Source organism: Salmo trutta, chromosome 16, assembly GCF_901001165.1.
Source record: "Salmo trutta chromosome 16, fSalTru1.1, whole genome shotgun sequence".
NCBI lineage: Eukaryota > Metazoa > Chordata > Actinopteri > Salmoniformes > Salmonidae > Salmo > Salmo trutta.
The window spans coordinates 52247264-52271310 of record NC_042972.1 but is presented as its reverse complement, the minus strand read 5'-3'; the positions used below and the strand labels follow the sequence as shown (position 1 = coordinate 52271310).

At 41.0% G+C, this 24047-nt stretch overlaps 1 protein-coding gene across 1 annotated transcript; it reads left to right on the top strand.

Moving 5' to 3' along the window:
• Positions 1-9527: 9527 nt before the first annotated feature.
• Positions 9528-23964, top strand: tspan2a (tetraspanin 2a). Its single transcript, XM_029694892.1, has 8 exons — positions 9528-9763; positions 16245-16347; positions 19743-19840; positions 20987-21061; positions 21189-21284; positions 21419-21481; positions 23204-23287; positions 23431-23964. The coding sequence occupies exons 1-8, from the start codon at positions 9695-9697 to the stop codon at positions 23494-23496; spliced, it is 654 nt and encodes a 217-aa protein (XP_029550752.1). The 5' UTR covers positions 9528-9694; the 3' UTR covers positions 23497-23964.
• Positions 23965-24047: the final 83 nt, after the last annotated feature.

The following is a 24047-nucleotide window of genomic DNA, read 5'->3' as shown; positions in this document are numbered from 1 at the left end:
CAGTCCAGTTATGCCCTCTGTAAGGCAATCAAACAGGCAAAATGTCAGTACAGACACAAAGTGGAATCGCAATTCAGGGGCTCAGACACGAGACGTACAGTACCAGTCAAAGGTTTGGACAGTCCTACTCATTCAAGTGTTTTTCTTTATTTTTAATATTTTATACATTGTAGAATAATAGTGAAGACATCAAAACTATGAAATAACATATGGAATCATGTCGTAACCAAAAAAAGTGTTAAACAAATCAAAATATATATTACATTTGAGATTCTTCAAAGTAGCCACCCTTTGCCTTGAAACCTTTGCACACTCTTGGCATTCTCTCAGCCAGCTTCATGAGGTAGTCACCTGGAAGGCATTTCAATTAACAGGTGTGCCTTGTTAAAAGTTAATTTGTGGAATTATTTCCTTCTTAATTCGTTTGAGCCAATCAGTTGTGTTGTGACAAGGTAGGGGTGGTAAACAGAAGATGGCCCTATTTGGTAAAGGACCAAGCCCATATTATGGCAAGAACAACTCAAATAAGCAAAGAGAAATGACATGAAGACATGAAGACCTTTAATACGACATGAAGACCTTCAATACGAAAAATGTCAAGAACTTAAATGTTTCTTCAAGTGCAGTCGCAAAAACCAATAAGCGCTATGATGAAACTGGCTCTCATGAGGACCGCCACAGGAAAGGAAGACCCAGAGTTACTTCTCCTGCAGAGGCTAAGTTCATTAGATTTACCAGCCTCAGAAATTGCAGCCCAAATAAATGCTTCACAGAGTTCAAGTAGCAGACACATCTCAACATCAACTGTTCAGAGGAGACTGCGTGAATCAGGCCTTCATGGTCAAATTACTGCAAGGAAACCACTACTAAAGGACACTAATATTAAGAAGAGACTTGATTAGGCCAAGAAACATGAGCAATGGACATTAGACCGGTGGAAATATGTCCTTTGGTCTAATGAGTCCAAATTAGAGATTTTTGGTTCCAACCGCTGTGTCTTTGTGAGAAGCAGAGTAGGTGAACAGATGATCTTCGCATGTGTGGTTCCCACCGTGAAGTATGGAGGAGGAGGTGTGATGGTGTGGGGGTGCTTTGCTGGTGACACTGTCTGTTTAGAATGCAATTATTTAGAATGCAAGGCACACTTAACCAGCATGGCTACAACAGCATTCTGCAGCGATACGCCATCCCATCTGGTTTGCGCTTAGTGGGGCTATCATTTGTTTATCAACATGACAAAACACACCTCCAGGATGTGTAAGGGCTATTTGACCAAGAAGGAGTGTGATGGAGTGCTGCATGACGTGGTCTCCACAATCACCCGACCTCAACCCAATTGAGATGGTTTGGGATGAGTTGGACCGCAGAGTGAAGAAAAAGCAGCCAACAAGTGCTCAGCATATGCGGGAACTCCTTCAAGACTGTTGGAAAAGCATTCCAGGTGAAGCTGTTTGAGAGAATGCCAAGAGTGTGCAAAGCTTTCATCAAGGCAAGGGTGGCTACTTTGAAGTATCCAAAATGTTCAAAACATTTAGATTTTTTGAACACTTTATTTGGTTTATACATAATTCCATATGTGTTATTTCATAGTGTTTTCTACAATGTAGAAAATAGTAAAAATAAACAAAAACCCTTGAATGAGTAGGTGTGTCTAATCTTTTGACAGGCACTGTATGTGACAGGGACTCCAGACAATAATGGGTTATAAAGGGAAAACCACCCTCTTTGCCTGCTTTGAGGAAAACACAGTGCTGCCGAAGCAGGCCACCACTGCTCATGAGCACGGTAACTGAACTAAATGACTATCGCCCCGTAGCACTCACTTCTGTCATCATGAGGGGCTTTGAGAGGCTAGTTAATATCACCTCCACCTTACCAGACATCCTAGACCAACTGCAATTTGCATACCTCCCCAATAGATCCACGATGACGCAATCGCCATGACACTGCCCTATCCCATCTGGACAAGAGGAATACTAATGTAAGAATGCTGTTCATTGACTACAACTCAGCCTTCAACATCATAGTACCCTCCAAGCTCATTAACAAGCTCAAGGCCCTGGGTCTGAACACCGTCCTGATTAACAGTGTCCTGGACTTCCTGACAGGATGCCCCCAGGTGGTGAAGGTAGGCATCAACACCTCTGTTATGTTGATCCTCAACACAGAGGTCCCACAAGGGTGCGTGCTCAGCCCCCTTCTGTACACCCTGTTCAACGATGACTGCGTGGCCATGCACATCTCCAACTCAATCATCAAGTTTGCAGAAGACACGACAGTGGTAGGTAGGCCTGATTACCAACAACGATGAGACAATCTACAGGGAGGAGGTGAGAGCCCTGGAGTAGTGGTGCCAGGTAAATAACCTCTCCCTCAACGTCAACAAAACAATGGAGCTGATCATGGACTTCAGGAGACAGTAGAGGGAGTACGCCCCCATCCACATCGACGGAGCCACAGTGGAGAAGGTGAAAAAACAGTGGGGGGAAAAGTACCCAATTGTCATACTTGAGTTAAAGTAAAGATAGCTTAATGGAAAATGACTCAAGTGAAATTGAAGGTCACCCAGTAAAATACTACTTGAGTAAAAGTCTAAAAGTATTTCGTTTTAAATACTCTTAAGTATTGAAAGTAAACATAATTGCTAAAATATACTTAAGTATCAAAAGTAAAAATACGAATCATTTCAAATTCCTTATATTGTTAGTTTTTTTATTTACGGATAGCCATTGGCACTCTCCAACACTCAGACATCATTTACAAAGGAAGCATGTGTTTAGTGAATCCACCAGATCAGAGGCAATAGGGATGACCAGGGATTTTCTCTTGATAAGTGCATGAATTTGAGAATTTTCCTGTCCTGCTAAGCATTCAAAATGTAACGAGTACTTTTGGGTGTCAGGGAAAATGTATGGAGTAAAAAGTATATTATTTTGATTAGGAATGTAGTGAAGTAAAAGTAAAAGTAGTCAAAAATATAAATAGTAAAGTAAAGTACAAAAAACTACTAAGTAGTACACCACTGGTGAAAAGCTTCAAGTTCCTTGACGTACACATCACTGACAATCTGAAATGGTCCATCCACACATACAGTGTGGTGAAGAAGACGCTACAGCTCATCTTCAACGTCAGGAGGCTGAATACATTTGTCTTGGCCCCTAAGACCCTCACAAACTTTTACAGATGTACCATTGAGAGCATCCTGTAGGGTTGTATCAACACCTGGTACAGCAACTGCACCTTCTGCAACCGCAGGGCTCTCCAGAGGTCGGTGTGGTCTGCCCAACGTATCACCGTGGGTACACTGCCTGCCCTCCAGGACATCGACAGCACCCTGTGTCACAGATATGCCAAGAAGACCATCAAGGAACACAGCCACCCGAGCTACGGCCTGTACACCCCGCTACCGTCTACAAGGTGGGGTTAGTGCAGGTGCATCAAAGCTGGGACCAAGAGATTGAAAAACAGCTTCTATCTCAAGGCCATCAGACTGTTAAATAGTCACCACTAGTCATCCTCTGCCCAGTACCCTGGCCTGAACTTTAGTCACTGTCACTAGCCGACTGCCACCCGGTACTCAACCCTGCAACTTAGAGACTGCTGCCCTATGTACATAGAGGCATTGAACACTGGTCTTTTAAATAATGTTTACATACTGTTTTACCCATTTCATATGTATATATGGTATTCTAGTCAAGGCCTATCCTATTTAACTATTTCTGTACAAACAGTGTTGTAAAGTACTTTAAAATACATTAAAGTACTACTTAAGAAGTGTTTTGGAGTATCTGTACTTTACTTTACTATTTATATTTTTGACAACTTTTACATTTGCTTCATTACATTCCTAAAGAAAATTCTGTTATTTTTACTCCATACATTTTCCCTGACACCCAAAAGTACTCGTACTTAAGCAACTACATTGACTTTTGATACTAAAGTATATTTAAAACCAAATACTTTTAGACTTTTAGTCAAGTAATATTTTCCTGGGTGACTTTCACTTTTACTTGAGTCATTTTCTATTAAGGTATTTTTACTTTTACTCAAGTATGAGAATTGAGTACTTTTTCCACCACTGTGTATATTTTCTATTCAAACTCACATATTCTACAGATATACTACATATTATATCCATATACTGTCCATAATGTCTATACATCCCATCATATACATATATATTTATATTCCGGACTCTGACATTGCCAGTCCTAATATTTTTCTATTTCTTTATTTAAAAAAATTTATTTGTAGATTTACATGTATTGTTTTGTATTGTTAGATTTTACTGCACTGTCGGAACTAGGAACATACGCATTTCACTACCCTCACAGTAACATCTGCTAAATATGTGTATGTGATGCGACCAATAAAATTTGATTTGATTTAGATTTTCACCCATTGTCTCTGAATCATATGCTAGCACACTGTATTAATTTTCAATCATCTATTTGGTGGGAATTTCATACCACCAACATTTCTAATGTATCAAAACTTGTTTAACAAACTATTTTGTCAATAGCGATTGATGAGCAAAATGACTTGACAGTGGAATCCTGAGTGACCTACAAAAGTCATGATGGTGTTTTGGGCTTAACGAAGATTCCACAGGACTATTTCCATAATAAACATATTGACTCTAGATTAAAGACCATTGGACAGTGTGCTCATTTAATTATTTATTTCTAATTTAGGAACGAATATAAAGGCCTACTTACACTCTTAGAAAAAAAGTTGCTAAGTAGAACCATGTAGGGTTCTTTGGTTTGTCCCCATATGAGATCCCTTTTTGGTGCTAGGTAGAAACCATTGCAGAGAGTTCTACCTAGAACCGTCTATGTAGGGTTCTTCATAGAACCCCCTGTAAATGGTTCCAGGACATCTACAGGGTTCTACAGAGAACCACTTTATTATCTAAAGGTTCTTCCTAGAACCCTCTATGAAGGGATATACCAAGAACCCTTTTATCTTTGGAGGGTTCTTCCTAGAACCCTCCAAAGGTTCCACCAGCCTTATTATCCTTTAAAATTCAATTATTTATGACAAAACATTACATATATCATCAGGCCTTTCTTTGAAGGCCTAGTTATACCCTAACTCAGTGGTGTTGGGAAACTCCTGGTTTACTGGCCACATCAGGCCTGTAAGTCACATTGTGCTGGCTTGCAATGTGATGTTTAATTCCTATTAGAATCCAGACAGAGTTAGGTAGTGATGTTACATTTGATACTGGAGCTCCAAGGCATGCATCGAAATTGCTAAGCAGCTAACTTCGAAACAGTGTGCCAATGCGTGTATCAATTTATCAGAAGTCCGTCATCAATGACGTCTGAAGGTTAGTTTGATCACATGCTTTTTGAAACCGTGTGCTGCAAAATGCGAGATCCCACTGATCTCGCCGTGGTTCCGGTGCTTTCTTCAATTAAGCTGCTTTCAAACACCAACCTCTACTGGATATCGTACCTATAAATATAGTTAGGATTTTGTACATGTCATTTCACCTGACTGGTAGCTTAGAAGGTTGAGTAGGGAACTATGGACAATTCAGGGATGTGAGGGTATTAAGTCGAATCATGTTGAAGGCACACAATTTGGAAAATAGTTTTATGTGGAACCACACTTTCTATACTGCTGTAGATTCCATTTTTGAAAAATAGTCAATGTCAAGGCAAAACAGGGAAGTATGATGTAAGATGGAATCCAACTGATTGTAGGCTATTAAAGCAAACGACTTTACGGCCGCGCCATGGAGTTTTGATAAATCAGTGGAGAAAAAGAAACTGATACACACACTTAGTTTTTTTTTGCTGATCGGCAGATGTCATTAATGTGCATTGTGAACAGATAATGAAGCTCTGAGTAATGAACCTATTTTCTACATAATTGCCTGGAAAGCTTCAATGCTTCAGGAAATATAGTTCCCCATCAATAGAGTTAGGATGTCCAAACAAGCGAAATGTTTTATTACCCACAAACTGAAATCCCAAATGACTGCCAGGGTTAAAAGGACTGATTATAGAGACTGCCTCAATCATATAAACTGGAACAACCATCTCAGTAAGGGGTGCAATAAGTCCGCCTACTAACAGATTGGATTAGTTTAGAAAAATGTACGCTATTTATCTTTGTGTAGCATAACATGAATCAACCAATCAATGTACATGCAAAAAACACAGATATTAAAACAAACAATTCTGAAAATCACCCTGCAATAGAGCATGCTGGGAAATATGATAAATGTTCAATGTAGAACCCTTCTTGCCTTCCAAAGAATCATCAAAAAAACCTTTCTTCCAAAAACGGTCTTTATGATGTTATAGGTTCTGAGTAGAACCTTTTGCCTTACACATAATGTCACACCCTGATCTGTTTCACCTGTCTTGTGCTTGTTTCCACCCCCCACCAGGTGACTCCTATTTTTCTACATTATCCTGTGTGTATTTATACCTGGGTTTTCTGTTTATCTGTTGCCAGTTCGTCTTGTCTCGTCAAGTCATCCCAGCGTGTTTTCCGTGTGTTATCGTCTCTCTAGTTTTATTTTCCAGTCTTCCCGGTTCTGACCTTTCTGCCTGCCCTGAGCCTGCCTGCTGTTCTGTCCCTTGTTGACTCTTCCTTGGATTACGAACCTCTGCTTACCCACAACCTGCCCTTTTGCCTGACTCTTTGTGATTGTAAATATACTGAGAACCGAAGCATCTTTCTCCTGTGTCTACATCTGGGTCAAATCTTGAGTCGTGATAGTACGAACTGGCCATGACTGACCCAGAAGACTCAGACCAGCTCGACAATGCTATCTCCCTGCAAGGAGCCACCATTGGAAGACATGAGGAGCTACTTCAGAACCTTATGGAGGGTCTCCATACCTTGGAGGAATGCCTTGACCATATACTCAAGTACTGGAGCAAGCCACAACGGAAACCTCCTGTGCGCTCAGTAACCTTGCTACTAGTGATGCTTTCCCCAGCCTACCCCACTTTCCCGAGAACCCCGCTTACCTCCTCCGGAGCACTATGCAGAAAATCCTGGAACCTGCCGGGCGTTTCTCTCCCAGTACTCCCTCATCTTTGAGCTGCAGCCCTCTTAATTTCCTTCGGATCAGTCGAAGATAGTGTATCTTATAATGCTGATGTCGGGAATGGTGCTCGCCTGGGCTATGGCAACGTGGTATTAACAATCAGCCGTTTTCCTTAGTCTGGAGGAGTTTGTGGCGAAGGAAAGGAAGGTGCTCAATTTCCCGGAGAGAGGCGGCTCAGAAGCTACTTCGTCAAGACTCCCGCAGTGTGGCAGACTACATGCTAGACTTTTGCACGCTGCCCGCCGAGAGTGCCTGGAACCTGTAGTCCCTGTTTGACACCTTCCTTCATGGATTATCGGAGGAAATCAAAAACAAACTCACAGCCCGGGAGTTACCCTTCAGTTAATCTTGAATATAAGGATTGATAGGCACCTATGGCAATGCAGGAGGGAAAGGAGGTCTGTTCTCAGCCACAATCGCTCGTCCACGGTTTCTCACTTGTCTCCTCCTGAGCCCATGCAACTGGGCAGGGCTAGATTGTCTCCTAGTGAACGTGTACGCAGGCTGAGCTCCAACAGTTGCCTGTACTGTGGTACAACACGACATTACATATCCACCTGTCCAGTAAAAGACCAGGCTCATCAGTAGGAACGAGTACGCTGATGGGCCATACAGGGAGTCTCCAAACTCCAATTACTCGTACTCCTGTCCACGCTATCCTGCTGTGGGGTGACAGGTCAAAATCTCTGAGTACTCTGTGACTGACAAGAGCTTCATGGACGCTAGCCTGGTATCTGAGCTGGGTATCTCTCCTCAACTCCTCTCCATTCCCATTGACGCCAGAGCTTTGAACGGATGCTTCATTGGCAGGGTCACTCACAGTACAGTTCCCATTAACCTGCAAGTGTTGGGTAATCACAGTGAGTCCATACAGTTTCTACTAATTTAATCTCATACACCTGTGGTTTTGGGATTTCCATGGCTCCAGAGGCACAACCCCCTGATCGACTGGGCTACTGGTTCTATCCTGGGTTGGAGCCAGTTCTGCCACGCATATTGCCTTAAGGTGGCACAGCCTGCCCTGGGATGTCCTTTTGTGGGCTTGGGTAAATCCTCGGATCTCTACGCCGTTCTCGCGAAGTACCAGGACCTCCGGGAGGTTTTCAACAAGGCTCGCGCCACATCCCTTCCTCCGCATCGACCCTACGATTGCGCTATTGACCTCCTCCTGGGCACCACACCACCTCGGGGGTGGCTTTATTCCCTGCCTGGCCAGGATACCAAAACCATGGAGGTATACATTGAAGACTCTCTATTAGCCGGAATCATGCGTCCTTCAATCTCCCCTGCCGAAGGGAGCTTTCTTTGTGGAAATGAAGTACAAAACCCTGCGCCCGTGTATCAACTTCCGGGGCCACAATGATATCATTGTATAAAATTGTCACCCGCTACCACTTCTCTCCTTGGCTTTCGAGCCTATCTAGGGTGCGACCATCTTTTCAAAGTTGGACCTTCGGAACGCCTACTACCTGGTTTGGATACGGAAAGGAGACGAGTGGAAGACAGCCTTCAACACTGCTAGCGGATACTACGAGTACCTGGTTATGCAGTTTGGTCTGACCAACGCTCCCTCAGTGTTCCAGGCTCTGTGACATGTTGAACCGGTTTGTGTTTGTCTATCTTGATGACATCCTTGTCTTTTTCCGGTTGACTCAAGAGCATGTTCTCCATGTCCGAGCCTGCCTGCCGTTCTATCCCTCGTTGACTCTGTCTTGGATTACGAACCTCTGCTTGCCCTCGACCTGTCCTTTTGCCTGACCCTTTGTGATAATAACTATTCTGAGAACCGAAGCATCCGCCTCCTGTGTCTGCATCTGGGTCATATCCTGAGTCGCGATACAGAATCCATGTCTTCCAAAAAAGGGTTCTTCAGATCAAAACGGTTCTTGGTATAACCCTATCCCTCCATAAAGAACGCTTTTGGAACCCTTTTTTCTAAGAGCGTATCATTACAGCCATGGCAATTTATGTTATGTGTAAATGTTTTAGGCTTTCTTTTGACATAATGCACTTCAAAGGGTTGGGTAGAAAGTTATTTACCAAGTTTCGGTTTTTGGAAATAAGATCTTAAAATATAATCTGTAGATAGAATATAGCCTATAGAATGCCATCTGATTGAGCATGAAATCAACCCACAAATTTATATTTAGCATAAGCATGTTTTTCTACATGCTATAATGTCTTTAGTGAAACATTACTGTATTTAAATAGTATAGCTTATAATAAACCTTTTATTGTTAATATTGCACACGTAGAAAACATACACTTATAAATGTAGTCCTTCGATAAAGTGTTTCAGCCTAGAATAAAATAGGCTTGTTACAAGAAACAGATACAATCAAATTAAGTGGAAGTTTAAAATCCCAAAATATTGATATTGGCTTATTTAATGAGGGCACAGCATTTTTGCCATCTGATTCATTTGTACCACTCTTAAACCAATGACGGAAATGGGCGGTCCAACAACGCGCGTAAAGCTTCTCCAATGTTGTCATTTTGAGATTGCAGCGCGTTTGTAGACTATTGTTGATGTCAAAGACGCATGTAGAACAAAGTATCGCTGTATTTTCATTATTTTATTGGTCGTATTAGAGACGGATTTACAGAATCTCTGGAATCATGAGTAAAGTGCAAGGTGGGATGAAATGCGTGAAATATCTTCTTTTTGTTTTCAACTTCATATTCTGGGTAAGTGTTGATCCTACTACCGATACATTTATTCGATCATAAACATGGTTGCATGTGTGCAGAATTTATTGTGATTTATAGTGATTCCTCATAAATTGCAGATGCTTTTTGCAGCAAATCCATCTCTCACGCTGCTGTAGCTGATTCATTTATATTCTTCTGCCGGTCCGGAGGGAAAGTACATGTCCTCTGTTGTTGTCGGATTTTTATCAACGTAACTCATTTTCATGGAAGCATGTTGTTACCAAATATAATCCTATTCTCTTATTTGATGGTTGAGATAGAAAGCGCGCGTGTGCGCCCTCTCTCGCACGCACACGTTATATTAAATGTTTACAGCAGTATTTCTTCAAATACATGTTCTCATGGTAACTCCTTTAACCACGACTCACCTCCTTCCAGATGTAGTTGAAGGATCTTAGTTTGATCACTCTTTTGTTGTTGAGAATTTGCGCATGAGCTTCATGATTTACATACATTCACTGAAAACCCGCTCTAACACTTGGTTATAACAGTATTCCACTTCTCATGTAGCCTACTTTTGTCCAGTTTATAGTCTTACCACTGACCAAGCAACTGTACTAATGGACTAAATGTTCAAATCCTGTTGCAACTGCTCGGCATCCGACCTTAAGGCGCTACAGAAGGTAAAGCGTACGGCCCAGTACATCAATGGAGCCAAGTTTCCTGCCATCCAGGACCCTATATACTAGGTGGTGCCACACATCGACTAACTTCTACCACCTTTATATAGCATCGTTATTGTTATTTTATTGTGTTACTTTTTATTGTATTTTTTACTTGAAGTTTATTTGGTAAATATTTACTTAACCCAATTTCTTGAACTGCATTGATGGTTAAGGGCTTGTAAGTAAGCATTTCACCTGTTGTATTCGGTACATGTGACTAATACATTTTAATTTGATTTGTTTATTACATTTGTACCTGAGATTCTGAGGTCACAGCTCTTCACAGGACTGACTGAACTTCATGTTTAGTGTCAACTCAAAGTGTGAATGGACCTCCACATAAAATGTTATTTAAATGCTAATGAAATGGTTTATGTAATTGCACTATTACGACATCTATTAGTTTGCTCTAGACTGTTGGGATTTACACTGTAAATGTCTCTAATTTCAACAGTAAAACACTGTAGAATGCACAGCAAAATACGGCAAATGTGTTTTACAGCACACTATAATACTTTTCTGTGATTTCAACACTAAGACACTGTAGAATGCACATTTTACAAAACATTTTACTGTTGAAATTGTATAAAAACTCTGTGGCACAGCGGTAAGTTGTTGGCTTTAATAGCCTACAATCAGTTGGATTGCATCTTACTTCATGCTTCCCTTTTTTGCCTTCAAATTGACTATTTTTCAAAAACGGAATATATGGCATTATTTAGGATGCTTAACACAGAAGCTTATACTAAATAAAAATAATATTTGAACAACAGTGCAGAATGTTTGGTTTCACATACAATTATTTTCAAACTAATGTGCTTTAAACAGGATTCAACCTCATACCCTAATGTCCCTGAATGTTCCCTACTCAACCTTGTAATCTACCATTCAGGTGAAATGACATGTACAAAATCCTAACTATATATCTTTAAGTACGTTATCCAGTAAAGGTTGGTGTTTGAAAGCCGCTTAATCGAAGAAAGCACTGGAACCACAGTAAAATCGTTGGGATCTTGCGTTTTGCAACACACGGTTTGAAAAAGCACGTGATCAAACGAAGCTGATGACGTACTTCTGATAAAGTGATACACACATCTGAACACTGCTTTGAAGTTACGCCTCGATCACACCAGCAGTGTTTTTGCATTTTGGTACACCAGAAGTACATTTCATTACCAATGGAACGCTATGTGTGCCTTGCAGCATTGCGTTGCAGAGGCAGTTGCTGGGCATTCTGTGTGGTGCATACGTTGGGTTTATCGAACATGCATCAAATTATATGTGTAGACAGCTTGACAGAAATGGTAGCAGAAGGTGAATATTGAACTTTTGTTGCACACATATCCAGATGATGCTGCGTACCATTTAGCGAACTGCGCTGTAGGTGTGTTCAGAGCTCCAGTATTACACGTAACATCACTACTAGTGAGTGCATAGTATTGATGTTTCTGACTCATTAACATATTTTGAGGTGTGTCTTGTAAGAGGCTATATTTGTTGCACCAGTTAGTAAGAATGCTTTTTAACTGATATGTTGTAGTGGTTCCCTAACAGTTACATGTATATAGGGGACAGATCAGAGTAGCAGCAGGTCTTAAACTTTGAATGGTAGAATATTTAACCACGTCCATTTGATCTGTTTTGCCCTGTAATCACAGCCAGTTTGGAAGCCTTTGTTTAGGCCTCTAAAATTGTAAGTGATTAAAAACACATAGTATTCATTAATATGCTGAACTTTACAAATGCCTAGCAGCCAACCTGCTTGCTCCAATCCCTTGTAAAATACTGTGAATAAATTACGTTCTTACAGTTTATTAGTCACTTTTACAGTATTGTAGTGTGTTTTGTTACTTTGGCATTATAGTAACTTACAGCAAGCTGGCATCAAGTTCTTGTCAATATCTCAGTAATGTATTGACACTATCCAGAGATTATAAGATATCTTGGAATTATAATTATTTTGAAGACCAGTGAATCCTCAACTACAGCAACATTTTCAGTAACTGTTACAGAAACGTTTAACTTGCTATGACTATGATAGGCCTATGTGTTTTTTTTTTATCAACCTTGGTTGAATGCACCAAATGTAAGTTGCTAAGGGACAAGAGCGCCCGCTAAATGACCAAAATGTACATATTAAAACTTGTAAAGACTACTGGGTAATATGTCACTTGGTAATAACAGTAATATGTTGTAATTTATACTGTAAATGAGATTACTGTAACTGACTTGGTACTGTAAGTTATATTACAGTACACATTTTGGCCAATCGCTGCCAGGAAGTTACTGTAAATTTTACAGGAAATATTTTACAGTGTATACATATAGCATAAGCCTACTGAAGTTCTTGCAGAACTGCAGTTTGTTGGTACATTTCCAACATACTGTAGCTACGATGGCCAACCATATTTCCTATCCCCCTCCCTCATACAAGTTGGCACTGTGATGTGACTTTCTTTGTACTGGGAAGAGTGATGTCACTTTGTCAGACAGGAGCCCTTTGTGCCCAGTTGAGACAAAAAGCAGTGGCGTTGTGAGACGAGCCAAAGAGGGCGGGTCATAGTGGACAGGAGAAAGCGTACAGCGTCAGTTTGGCGTACAGTGCCAACGGGCAGCCAATGCAAGTGTGTGTTACGTCACCCATCTGTAGGCTGTAGGCCTGTGAGGCTGGCACAGCCTGTGGCTGAGACACCATGGGCTGTCCTGCTCTGAGTTTTAGCTGTAGGCACAGGTCTAGGATCAGCTTACTCTCTGCCTATCCTTGCCATTATCATTAGGGGGTTCAAATGCAACACTGACCTTAAGGCAGTGTCTACTCTGGCTGCCCTGCTACATGGTAGTAATCTAACATATGGAATTGTCTGAAGATGGTTATATCACAGATCATTTACTCATTTTATTTGGAATTTTAAGACCCCTTTAATTCTAAAAAAAAGTGTATTGATGAAACATTGAATTTGGCCTTACTTCTATTAGCCCATAGAAACACATTGAATACCAGATTCATACAGTTGAAGTCGGAAGTTTACATAGACCTTAGCCAAATACATTTAAACTCAGTTTTTCACAATTCCTGACATTTAATCCAAGTAAAACTTCCCTGTATTAGGTCAGTTAGGATCACCACTTTATTTTAAGAATGTGAAATGTCAGAATAATAGTAGAGAAAAGGATTTATTTCAGCTTTTATTTCTTTCATTACATTCCCAGTGGGTCAGAAGTTTACATACACTCAATTAGTATTTGGTAGCATTGCCTTTAAATTGTTTAACTTGGGTCAAACGTTTCGGGTAGCCTTCCACGAGCTTCCCACAATAAGTTGGGCGAATTTTGGCCCACTCCTCCTGACAGAGCTGGTGTAACTGAGTCAGGTTTGTAGGCCTCCTTGCTCGCACACACTTCTTCAGTCCTGCCCACAAATTCTCTATATGATTGACGTCAGGGCTTTGTGATGGCCACTCCAATACCTTTACTTTGTTGTCCCTAAGCCATTTTGCCACAACTTTGGAAGTATGCTTGGGGTCATTGTCCATTTGGAAGACCCATTTGCGACCAAGCTTTAAATTTCTGACTGATGTTTTGAGATGCTGCTTCAATATATCCACACAATTTTCCTCCCTCATGATGCCATCTATTTTGTGAAGTGCACCAGTTCCTCCTGCAGCAAAGCACCCCACAACATGATGCTGCCACCCCCGTACTTCACGGTTGGGATGGTGTTCTTCGGCTTGCAAGCCTCCCCCTTTTCCCTCCAAACATAACGATGGTCATTATGGCCAAACATTTCTATTTTTGTTTCATCAGACCAGAGGACATTTCTCCAAAAAGTACGATCTTTGTCCCCATGTGCAGTTGCAAATTGGAGTCTGGCTTTTTTATGACGGTTTTGGAGCAGTTGCTTCTTCCTTGCTGAGCGGCCTTTCAGGTTATGTCGATATAGGACTCGTTTTACTGTGGATATAGATACTTTTGTACCTGTTTCCTCCAGCATCTTCACAAGGTCCTTTGCTGTTGTTCTGGGATTGATTAGCACTTTTTGCACCAAAGTACGTTCATCTCTAGGAGACAGAACGCTTCTCCTTCCTGAGTGGTATGACGGCTGCATGGTCTCATGGTGTTTATACTTGCGTACTATTGTTTGTACAGATGAACGTGGTACCTTCAGGCATTTGGAAATTGCTCCCAAGGATGAACCAGACTTGTGGAGGTCTAAAAAAAATACTGAGTTCTTGGCTGATTTCTTTTGATTTTCCCATGATGTCAAGCAAAGAGGCACTGAGTTTGAAGGTAGACCTTGAAATACATCCACAGGTACACCTCCAATTGACTCAAATTATGTCACTTAGCCTATCAGAAGCTTCTAAAGCCATGACATCAATTTCTTTAATTTTCCAAGCTGTTTAAAGGCACAGTCAACTTAGTGTATGTAAACGTCTAACCCACTGGAATTGTGATACAGTGAATTATAAGTGAAATAATCTGTCTGTAAACAATTGTTGGAAAAATTACTTGCGTCATGCACAAAGTAGATGTCCTAACCGACTTGCCAAAACTATAGTTAACAAGAAATTTGTGGAGTGGTTGAAAAACGAGTTTTAATGACTCCAACTTAAGTGTATGTAAACTTCCGACTTCAACTGTACATGGAAAAACAGATAGTCAAAAAATAAATCAAAAGGAAGTTTGTTTTTAAAGTGTCTGTCCTATTTCTGAGAGATCAGGAAATTATTCACATATTTTGACCCATTTTTAACTCCTTTTTTTGGCACTAAACTATTTTCAATAATTGCAACTTCCATACATTATTTTAGCTGGTACCGAGCTATCTTCAGAAGATTCTTGTGAGGCTTGTGGGTGTCATAGAGCAAAACAAAGAGGGGTCATATTAGTGTGTAGCCCAAACTGTTTGGATGCTACAGACAGAAGTTGGCAGATCGGCGGTCCTGTGCTGCTTGTGGGGGTTGTAGAGCGTAACAGAGAACAACCTCGTGAGAGTCTCATCTTTCCATATAGTGGTCATACTAGTTCGTTCGGATTGCTACAGACAGAGTTTCAGGATCTCTCATGGTCTGACAAACACCACTGTAGCTTGGCCACCTTCCACTGCAGATGCGGAAGGCCGCCATTGGCGGAAGCGGTGGATTGAGACGCAGCCCATGCAAAAAACCTGATATCTCTAACATAAACTGACAGATTTTAATGGGGATGATTTTATTATGCTAATTAGATTTCAGCAGTGGCGCCGACATCGACACTAGGACACCTCGGACACAAGGGCTAGTTAGTTGTGAAGTCAATTATTTGATACTGAATGTTCATTGAAACAGTCTTTTTGACAGTCATTGTTGTTTTCAGAGTAAAACATTTTACTGAACAGTATCTGCCCAGGCCTCTACAAAAGGCCAGATGGTACATGTGACAAAGTCACATGGAGTCATGGGTGACACCACCTTCTGTTACTGGGTTTCAATCAATGGGTTATTCTATTTAAGCTCACATGGGGACCAATGCTGTGCGGTGTCCTGATCTGTTCTCAAGGTCAGGTCAAGATTAGACAACGTTCAGACACTAGTCGGTCTGTACAGTATCTCACATCTATAGTATGCAACATGATGCTTTAAAAAAGGTCCCTGGTTTATGATGACAAAATACACATTTGTGTAAACTAAACAATAGTGTGCAAAATGTGTTAATTGATTACTGTGTTGCGTTGTTATTCAGTGAATATTCCCTGAATGTTGAGGATTTATTTGTTTCATGTATGTTCATGCTTTATCTTTTCTGCTCCCCAGCTGTGTGGCTCGTTGGTGTTGGCAGTGGGGTTATGGCTGATGTTTGACCCAAAGACAGACCAGCTCCTGAATGGAGAGGGAGCCCCCGAGACCTTCTTCATAGGTGAGTCCACAGTCAGACCAGGACGCTAGACCGGCTGAACACCTTCCCCACTGGTTCTATTGGAATTATTGTACTGTACTTAGTTACCATGGTCAGTATGGCACAACGTAGCCATAGCAAAGTGCTACATTTCCTCTAGTTTCAAAAATGTTTTGCACATATCCTTGTACTGAACATGACCCAGCTACCTACAACGTTTACTTAGGTAGGAATACGTTTGAAGTACAGTATTTAATGGGTGGGTATCTTTGTTTGTTGGAGCATTTCCCAGCAATCTAACCTGTTCTTGTTTCTACCCCAATGGAACATATACGCTATGACAGGAACATTGCATTTGTTTTATGGATTATTCTAAAATTAAAGTCACACTAAATCGCTTGCGGTCATACCCTTGTAGGACATAATAATAGGTTGATTTCTGCAAAAACAGACACATATTCCCCACAAAAGCTTGTTGAAGAGAAAGTGCATTTTCCTGAGCGTCCGGTTAAATGCAAACTACACTTGAAATAACATATTATTCACACATTGCCCCATGTCATGTCACAATCTATATTAGTGTAACAGCTGTCTGAAGAGAGAGTAGACCAAGGTGCAGCGGAGTTAGTGTTCATCTTGAGTGTTAATATACGAACGAACACTATATAACAAAACAAGAAAACCGACAGCCAAACAGTACTGTCAGGTGCAAGACACTAAACAGAAAACAATCCCCCCACAAAACCCAAAGGAAAAACAGGCTCCTTATGTGTGACTCCCAATCAGCAACAACGAACTACAGCTGTGCCTGATTGGGAGCCACACACGGCCCAAAACAAAGAAATACAAAAACATAGAAAAATTAACATAGAACGCCCACCCAATGTAACACCCTGGCCTAACCAAAATAAAGAACAAAAACCCCTCTCTATGGCCAGGGCGTTACAATTAGCCATTGTATACTGTATGTATTCAAAGACTCTGTCTTGTGTTTCAAGTGACCTCTCAACGTTCAGTATTAAGTATTGGTGTTCCGTATAATATCCTCTCTCTCAATTGGTCTCCTACATGGACATGAGTAGAATGCAGCCTATTCTTGTTACTCCCATTTAGAGCGTAACCTAAAATGGTGACTCACTTTACCAACTCTTCACCATGCCTTCACCCAGTTGGCTGCTGCCCTCAGGGTGCTGTATCTCATTGGGTGGCCTCTGAGGCGACTGTCTCCTAGCGACCGCCACTCCCATCAGCCAGAGAGTCATGATGTCGTCAAAAATTGCATAATTCATTGCACATTGTGATACTGACATCTGATGCCAGCTTTTCTATTAAATCCTAGTTAAATGCAGTGAAAGAAGAGCTGGGTACATGCCCAAGCCTTTTGGGTTGGTGTGTCATCACTGATGGGATGATGTATGCAATGTAGCTGGCTATGATAACACTATAAGTTCATTTTGGCTTTCGATGCAAATGCCATACCAACTCTTGCCTGGGCATCCAAACCATGTGGTACAAAGAGAGCTACCCCCAACATAGGGACTTCTGAGTTTGGTCATGTCTAGGCAATGTATAACAATCACCTGTCCTGAACAGATGTGCTATATAAAACAAGGCTTGGGAATCGTGTTACATATAACTTGACTACTAGACTTTTCTGCAGAAAAGCAAGCAGTATGCAGATAGTAAGTGTACGACCAGCTCACAGTAAAAAGCAAAGCACATAAAGCATCAGATGACAGCTTTGATTAGTAATGAAATGGTAGCAATAGAACAGCAGCAACAGGAATCATAAACCAAACTCAAAACCGTATCCAATAAGGCTTTCTGTATTTGTTGTAGCCAACAATACATGCATAACCTCGTATTCAGATCCATTTGAGTTCACATTTAATGTGGAGACGTTACAAATGTCTGGGCAAAAACATAGCACTAAGATTGATCATGTTTTGTCATAGTCCAAGGGAGCCTTGGATACAAGATAAATATTATATTGGGCAGCATAAGAACAATATGTGAGGGAAAGGTTACCTTTTTGCAGTTGTACTGAAGACAAGACTAATTAGATAGGGATATCAGAGAGGGACAAGGAGGCAGCATTCCCTACGGATGATTCACTTTCCATTCCGTCACCTCTGTGCCTCTGTGTAAGCTGAGGCAAGCCTATGGGGAGCAGTGTACTTACAGTATGAGTCGATTTGCACACTAAACGCTCAAAGATTTGCATTGCCCATTGATAACCTCCACCAATGTTGGGGCAGCACAGAAATGCAAATGCTTAGATATTGCAGACACTGAAAAGGAGCTGTACATGTGTTTGGATTGGAGGGCTCTCTTATCAACAGCGCCGGCTTTGCTTGTGTAAAGCAAGGCGCCTGTCTTGTATCATGATGTTTTCCATCGCTAAGCAGGAGATCAGCTATGAGCTTAGCCAGCCCTCTTCTTTCCAGTTTCCTCCCCCAGCCAGATTGCAGCCACAGCGGACCGCTTCGCTTCACCTCTTGTCTATTGTTCTTAAACAACGAAAACAACCTCGGCGCACCACGGGCCCCCATGTGGTTTAATTAGGCAGCCGTAGCAGTTCCTGCCTGTGTCGTCGATTAAGCCAAACACTGAGCATGGGGACTTCCCAGGTGTACCATTACTCTACCGTATCATTGTCTAAGTGTCGCACTGTTTCACTGTCTCAGGGAAGGGCTGGTAGTGAAGGCTGGGCTGAGGGGTCATGGGGGAGCATCACCGGGGAGATGAGATGACACCATCCCAGCCGCAGTGCTGTGGTGACTGTGACACTAGTCTCAGAGCAGATGCTACCCCAGCAGAGTCTTTGTTAGGCCTGCCCTGCGATGATGGTCTCTCCTCCTGCTCCTTGTGTTGAGAGGGTTACTGTTGCTCAGGCAGGGGTAGAGCAGCTAACGAGGACATCCACAGGCCTCTGAATATATGAGCGTTGTGTTGATGAGACAGATTACAGAGACATATACTGCTGCAAATTCAGCAAAGTGGAGCATTGGATTACCTTAGCAACACATTGCTATCCAGGGTATGCAAAATATATTAAAATCAACCGAGAATAACTTTGAATCATGTGCAATGAGCACTTTGAAGTGGGAAAGACTTTTCACCACTTTTCCCTCTGTGACTCATTTGAACTTACAGTTCAGAAAGTCAGCATGAAGATAGTATTACATACGGGATACTCCAACACTTTACTTTGTAGTTAGATTGTGTTGCTGCATGGTAGAATCCATGTGCAACACTCTTGCCTAATGCTGCCACCCTCTGTTGATTCACTGCTCTCTCTCGCTCTCTCTGTCTTTCTCTCTGTCTTTCTCTCTGTCTTTCTCTCTGTCTTTCTCTCTCTTTCTCTCTCTCTCTCTCTTTCTCTCTTTCTCTCTCTCTTTTTCTACTCTCCTCAGCCGTGTACATCCTGATTGGTGCAGGCGGGGTCATGATGCTGGTGGGATTCTTCGGTTGCTGTGGAGCTGTGAAGGAGTCACAGTGTCTCCTTGCGTCGGTGGGTAAATGGTGGGAGTTTTACCTTAGGTGTCTAGCCTCAGGTTGTGTCTTTAGCCTAAGGTCATTCATGTACTGTACATGTTAGATCATAACCTGTTCCACCTGTTGTGCCATCATCACGATTTGTAATTACATAGTATGCATTTTGAAGTTCACTGTTAAGTGGAATGGAATTTTAACGGCGCGCCAAAACATCTTGAGTGAAGTCAAGACTTCTCTTACACAGTGCCGAGTGAAAGTCCACACATGCCTTGCATAGTCATCACATTTTTTTGTTGTTGCCTTAAAATTAAATCTAAAAAGGTATTACCATTTTTTTTTTATCCTACCGATCTACACAACCAACTCACCTTTTTTTTTTTTTTTTTTTTTTTTTTTAAAGTGAATGACAACTATAGAACATTTAAGAAATGGAAATGTCTTCACACCCCAGAGGTAATACTTGGTGGAAGCACCTTTGGCAGCCATCACAGCTGTGAATTATTTTGAATGATTCTACCAACGTTGCACAACTCTTAGAGGAACATACAGTATATCCATTGTTTTTGTCAAAATTGCTCAAGATCAGTACATTTGGTAGGGAATCATTGAAGGACAGCAATATTCAAACCTCGTCTTGGATTTTTAAGCAAATTTGAGTCAGAACTGAGACCAGACCACTCAAGAACAATCAACACCTATTGGAAAGCCAGTCTGGTGTGTCTTTGGCATTCACATTTGTGTAATTGTTCTGCTGAAAAATAAAACTTTATCCAGAGTTAGGTTTTCAGAAGACTTAGGTGGGTTTTCCTGTAACTTTTACCTGGGCTTTGCTCCTTTGATATTTCTATTGACCCTGACACTCCCCAGTTCCTGCGGATAACATGATGCTGCCACCACAAGGCTTTAATTTTGAATTCACTTTGAAAATGTGGAGTCGGTTGTGGAGATCAGTTTAAAAAAATATATATGTTTTTATATTTAATTTTAAGGCAACGAAATGTGAAGATTATGCTAGGGGTGTGTAGACTTTCACTAGTGACTGTATTAGCATACGGTAGGCCCTGAGTTTAAGCTGACCATATGTCCTGACCCGGGAAATCTCCTGGCCAAATGTACAGGATACTCTGTGAATGAATATAACACTGCCTTCTCTGTTTTGCAGTTCTTTGCCTGCCTTCTTGTAATCTTTGGTGCAGAGGTTGCTGCAGGTGTGTTTGGATTCATGAGCAAAGACAAGGTATATCCACTTTAATCAATGTTCCGATATTTAATTAAATGGGAATTAAAGACAACCGCTTGTTTGTACCGCAATCTCGATCTCTTACTTATTTGAATTACTGATTCACCCTTAATCTATGTTTTAGATCATCGAAGACGTTCAACAATTCTATAGTGAATCTATTTTAGAGAGTTCTGAAAATTCCAACCGCACTGCTGTAGCTGAAATTTACCACGACGTTGTGAGTTAAACTTCATTTTATTTTTTGCTCTCATATGTACATGATCATGTCACACTGTCAATGTTGTCCATTTTTATGTTTGGATATACAATGTTTATTTTTGATATCCTATGTTTTTTTTGTTGTTGCCGTAGCTGAATTGCTGTGGTGTCCCCATGCCTTCGCTTTTGTGTCCTGATGCTGATGAAGACACAAAGGTACAACCCGGATAGAGGCCTCTAGTGGCCATAAGGCCATATTAGCATGGGCAACGACATTGAGGGCTTCCACAATTTTCATTTAGTCAACTGGGTGGGACTTCATTGGCTAATCCCTCCCGGTGACCCTGTTGGAGTCGTGTCCAACCGGGTCATCAGGAGGGATCAGCCAATCGTGAAGAAAACTGACTACATCAAAATGGAGGTTGCCTCAATGGCGCTGCCGGGTTCATTCATACTATGCAGTGGCTTTTGGACCTCATAACTTTAGGGGACTTTTTAAAATTATTCTATCAGAAAAGGGACATGTTTGACTTTCAGAAAAACATATTGGTCAAGCTCAAGCACTTCATTTTTATTTTGGTGCATTTTCCAACCTGTTAGGTGCATACATTTGGAGCCTAAATTAGCCAAAGCTCTGTCAGTGAGCAAGCATAATGGAAAGGGGGATACCTAGTCAATTGTACAACTGACTGCCTTCAACTGAAATGTGTCTTCCGCATTTAACCCAACCTCTGAATCAGAGAGGTGGTGGTGGCTGCCTTAATCGACATCCACGCCTTCAGTGCCTGGGGAACAGTGGGTTAACTGCCTTGTTCAGGGGCAGAATGACAGATTTTTAGCTTGTTAGCTAGGGGATTCAATCCAGCAACCTTTTGGTTACTGGCCCAACACTCTAACCACTAGGCTACCTGCTGATCACTTGAACAGGACTTTAATTTCTCTATCAAACATAGTGTTTTAACAGTTAGAAATTTGGTAAATGTTCTCAAAAATGTAGCCTAATAGGGTGGAAATGTATGAGTGGGACATACAGACTAACAAGATGAAACATGGAAAAATTGATAAAAGAGTGTTTATATTTATTTAGCTTTTCACCATTGTTTTACCACCAAAGAAATTATGACACTTTCTGAATGTGGTGTCATTGTAGGAAGAGGTTGTTTTCTTAAACTGAGAATTTCAACAAATTAACAGGATAGAAAGTGGTATCAGGAACACAAAGAACAGCTTAAATAAAATAATAATAAATACAATAATCATGAAAAAAAAACATTATTGACAAGAGAGAATTTAACTAAAACTATAAAATAATGAAGGATTTTTTAATTTATTTTTATGGCTTATATTTCTCGTGAAAGTTGATGAATAACAACCGGGGACATGGCAAAAACGCCTACATCCATTGAATTAAAGTATTTCAAATGATTAAATTCCCTTTCAAGATCCATATTTTTGTGTATTTAAAGTAAAGGACACCTGACCTTATATTTAAAGCCTTTTGGAATCCACATTTTACACTAAATAAGAAGTGATATTTCCTTGGGACAGAAAAGACACCGCATTTCCTGGGGACAGAAAAGGAACCCTTCCCATGCTGTCACGCTATAATGGCAGATACAAAGATGAATCCTCTATGTTGAAAACAAAAACTGTTTTACCATAGGCCTACTGCTTGTCCCCTACTGAGCGCCATTACTAAGACCTACAGTTGTGTTTGTCAATTTTCAAAATATATTTTTTTAGTTTTATAAGCTAGTTATAGTACAGTAGTGCCGTTAACTGTGCTTAAAGCATAGGGTTAATATACCCTTAATGTGCTCTTATTATTTTGTAAGAAATAGTGAATAAAGGTATTGTAAGTGACATTATCCTATATCTATATGTTATCTATATGTTATATCTATATGTTATCTATATGTTATATCTATATGTTTCCAGGACTGTCTGAATGCAATAATGGACTTTTTCAATGAAAAGCTCTACATTATCGGATATGTGGGGATTGGTGTAGCAGGAGTAATGGTAAGGATGTTACTGACACTCAGGCACAAATTACATTATGTTACATATGATTATTTACAAAATGTTACACATTATACTGCAAAAAACTGTATTACTAGCGTATAGCCTACTAATATAGATGTTTTTTTCTGTTCTCTCCTCAGGTCATTGGTATGATCTTCAGTATGGTCCTCTGCTGTGCAATTCGGAACAACAGGGAGGTGATATAGAAAGACCCAGTATGTCTACCCCTCCCACCCTGCAGACCCATCAGCCCTCTGTAATCACCATGCCTGAACGAGGAGGCGACATCACATCTGGGCTGGATGACAGGGGAGCCTTTTAAAAAAAAATTTTTTTAACACAAACATACAAGTCCATGGGGTCAATTTGGTGGTGTGGGTGTGATATCACACCCAAAATATCACCAGGATTTCCCCATCCCCTAGACAGAGGCCTGCACTGTGTGGAGCCAGAGGGACCAGGCCATCTCTCCTTCCTCTGGCATCTTTGTTCACTAAATATCTGGTCCCTCTCACGCTTCTCTCCAAGCACAACATGGCTCAGGATTTGGCAGTACACTGAGACATTCCCCATTTTTTTTGCACCCTCTTCTAACACTGCTAGCATTCCATGTACGTGTAACGTCTTCCTTTTTTTGATGAAAGAATGTGATGGCGGAGGAGCATTGCTGTAAATAACTCATTTTTTTGTGTGCTTTTTTAACGTTATTGATTCAATGTCTTTGGTAACCTCAACTTTTAAAAGGGCAATCAGCAGT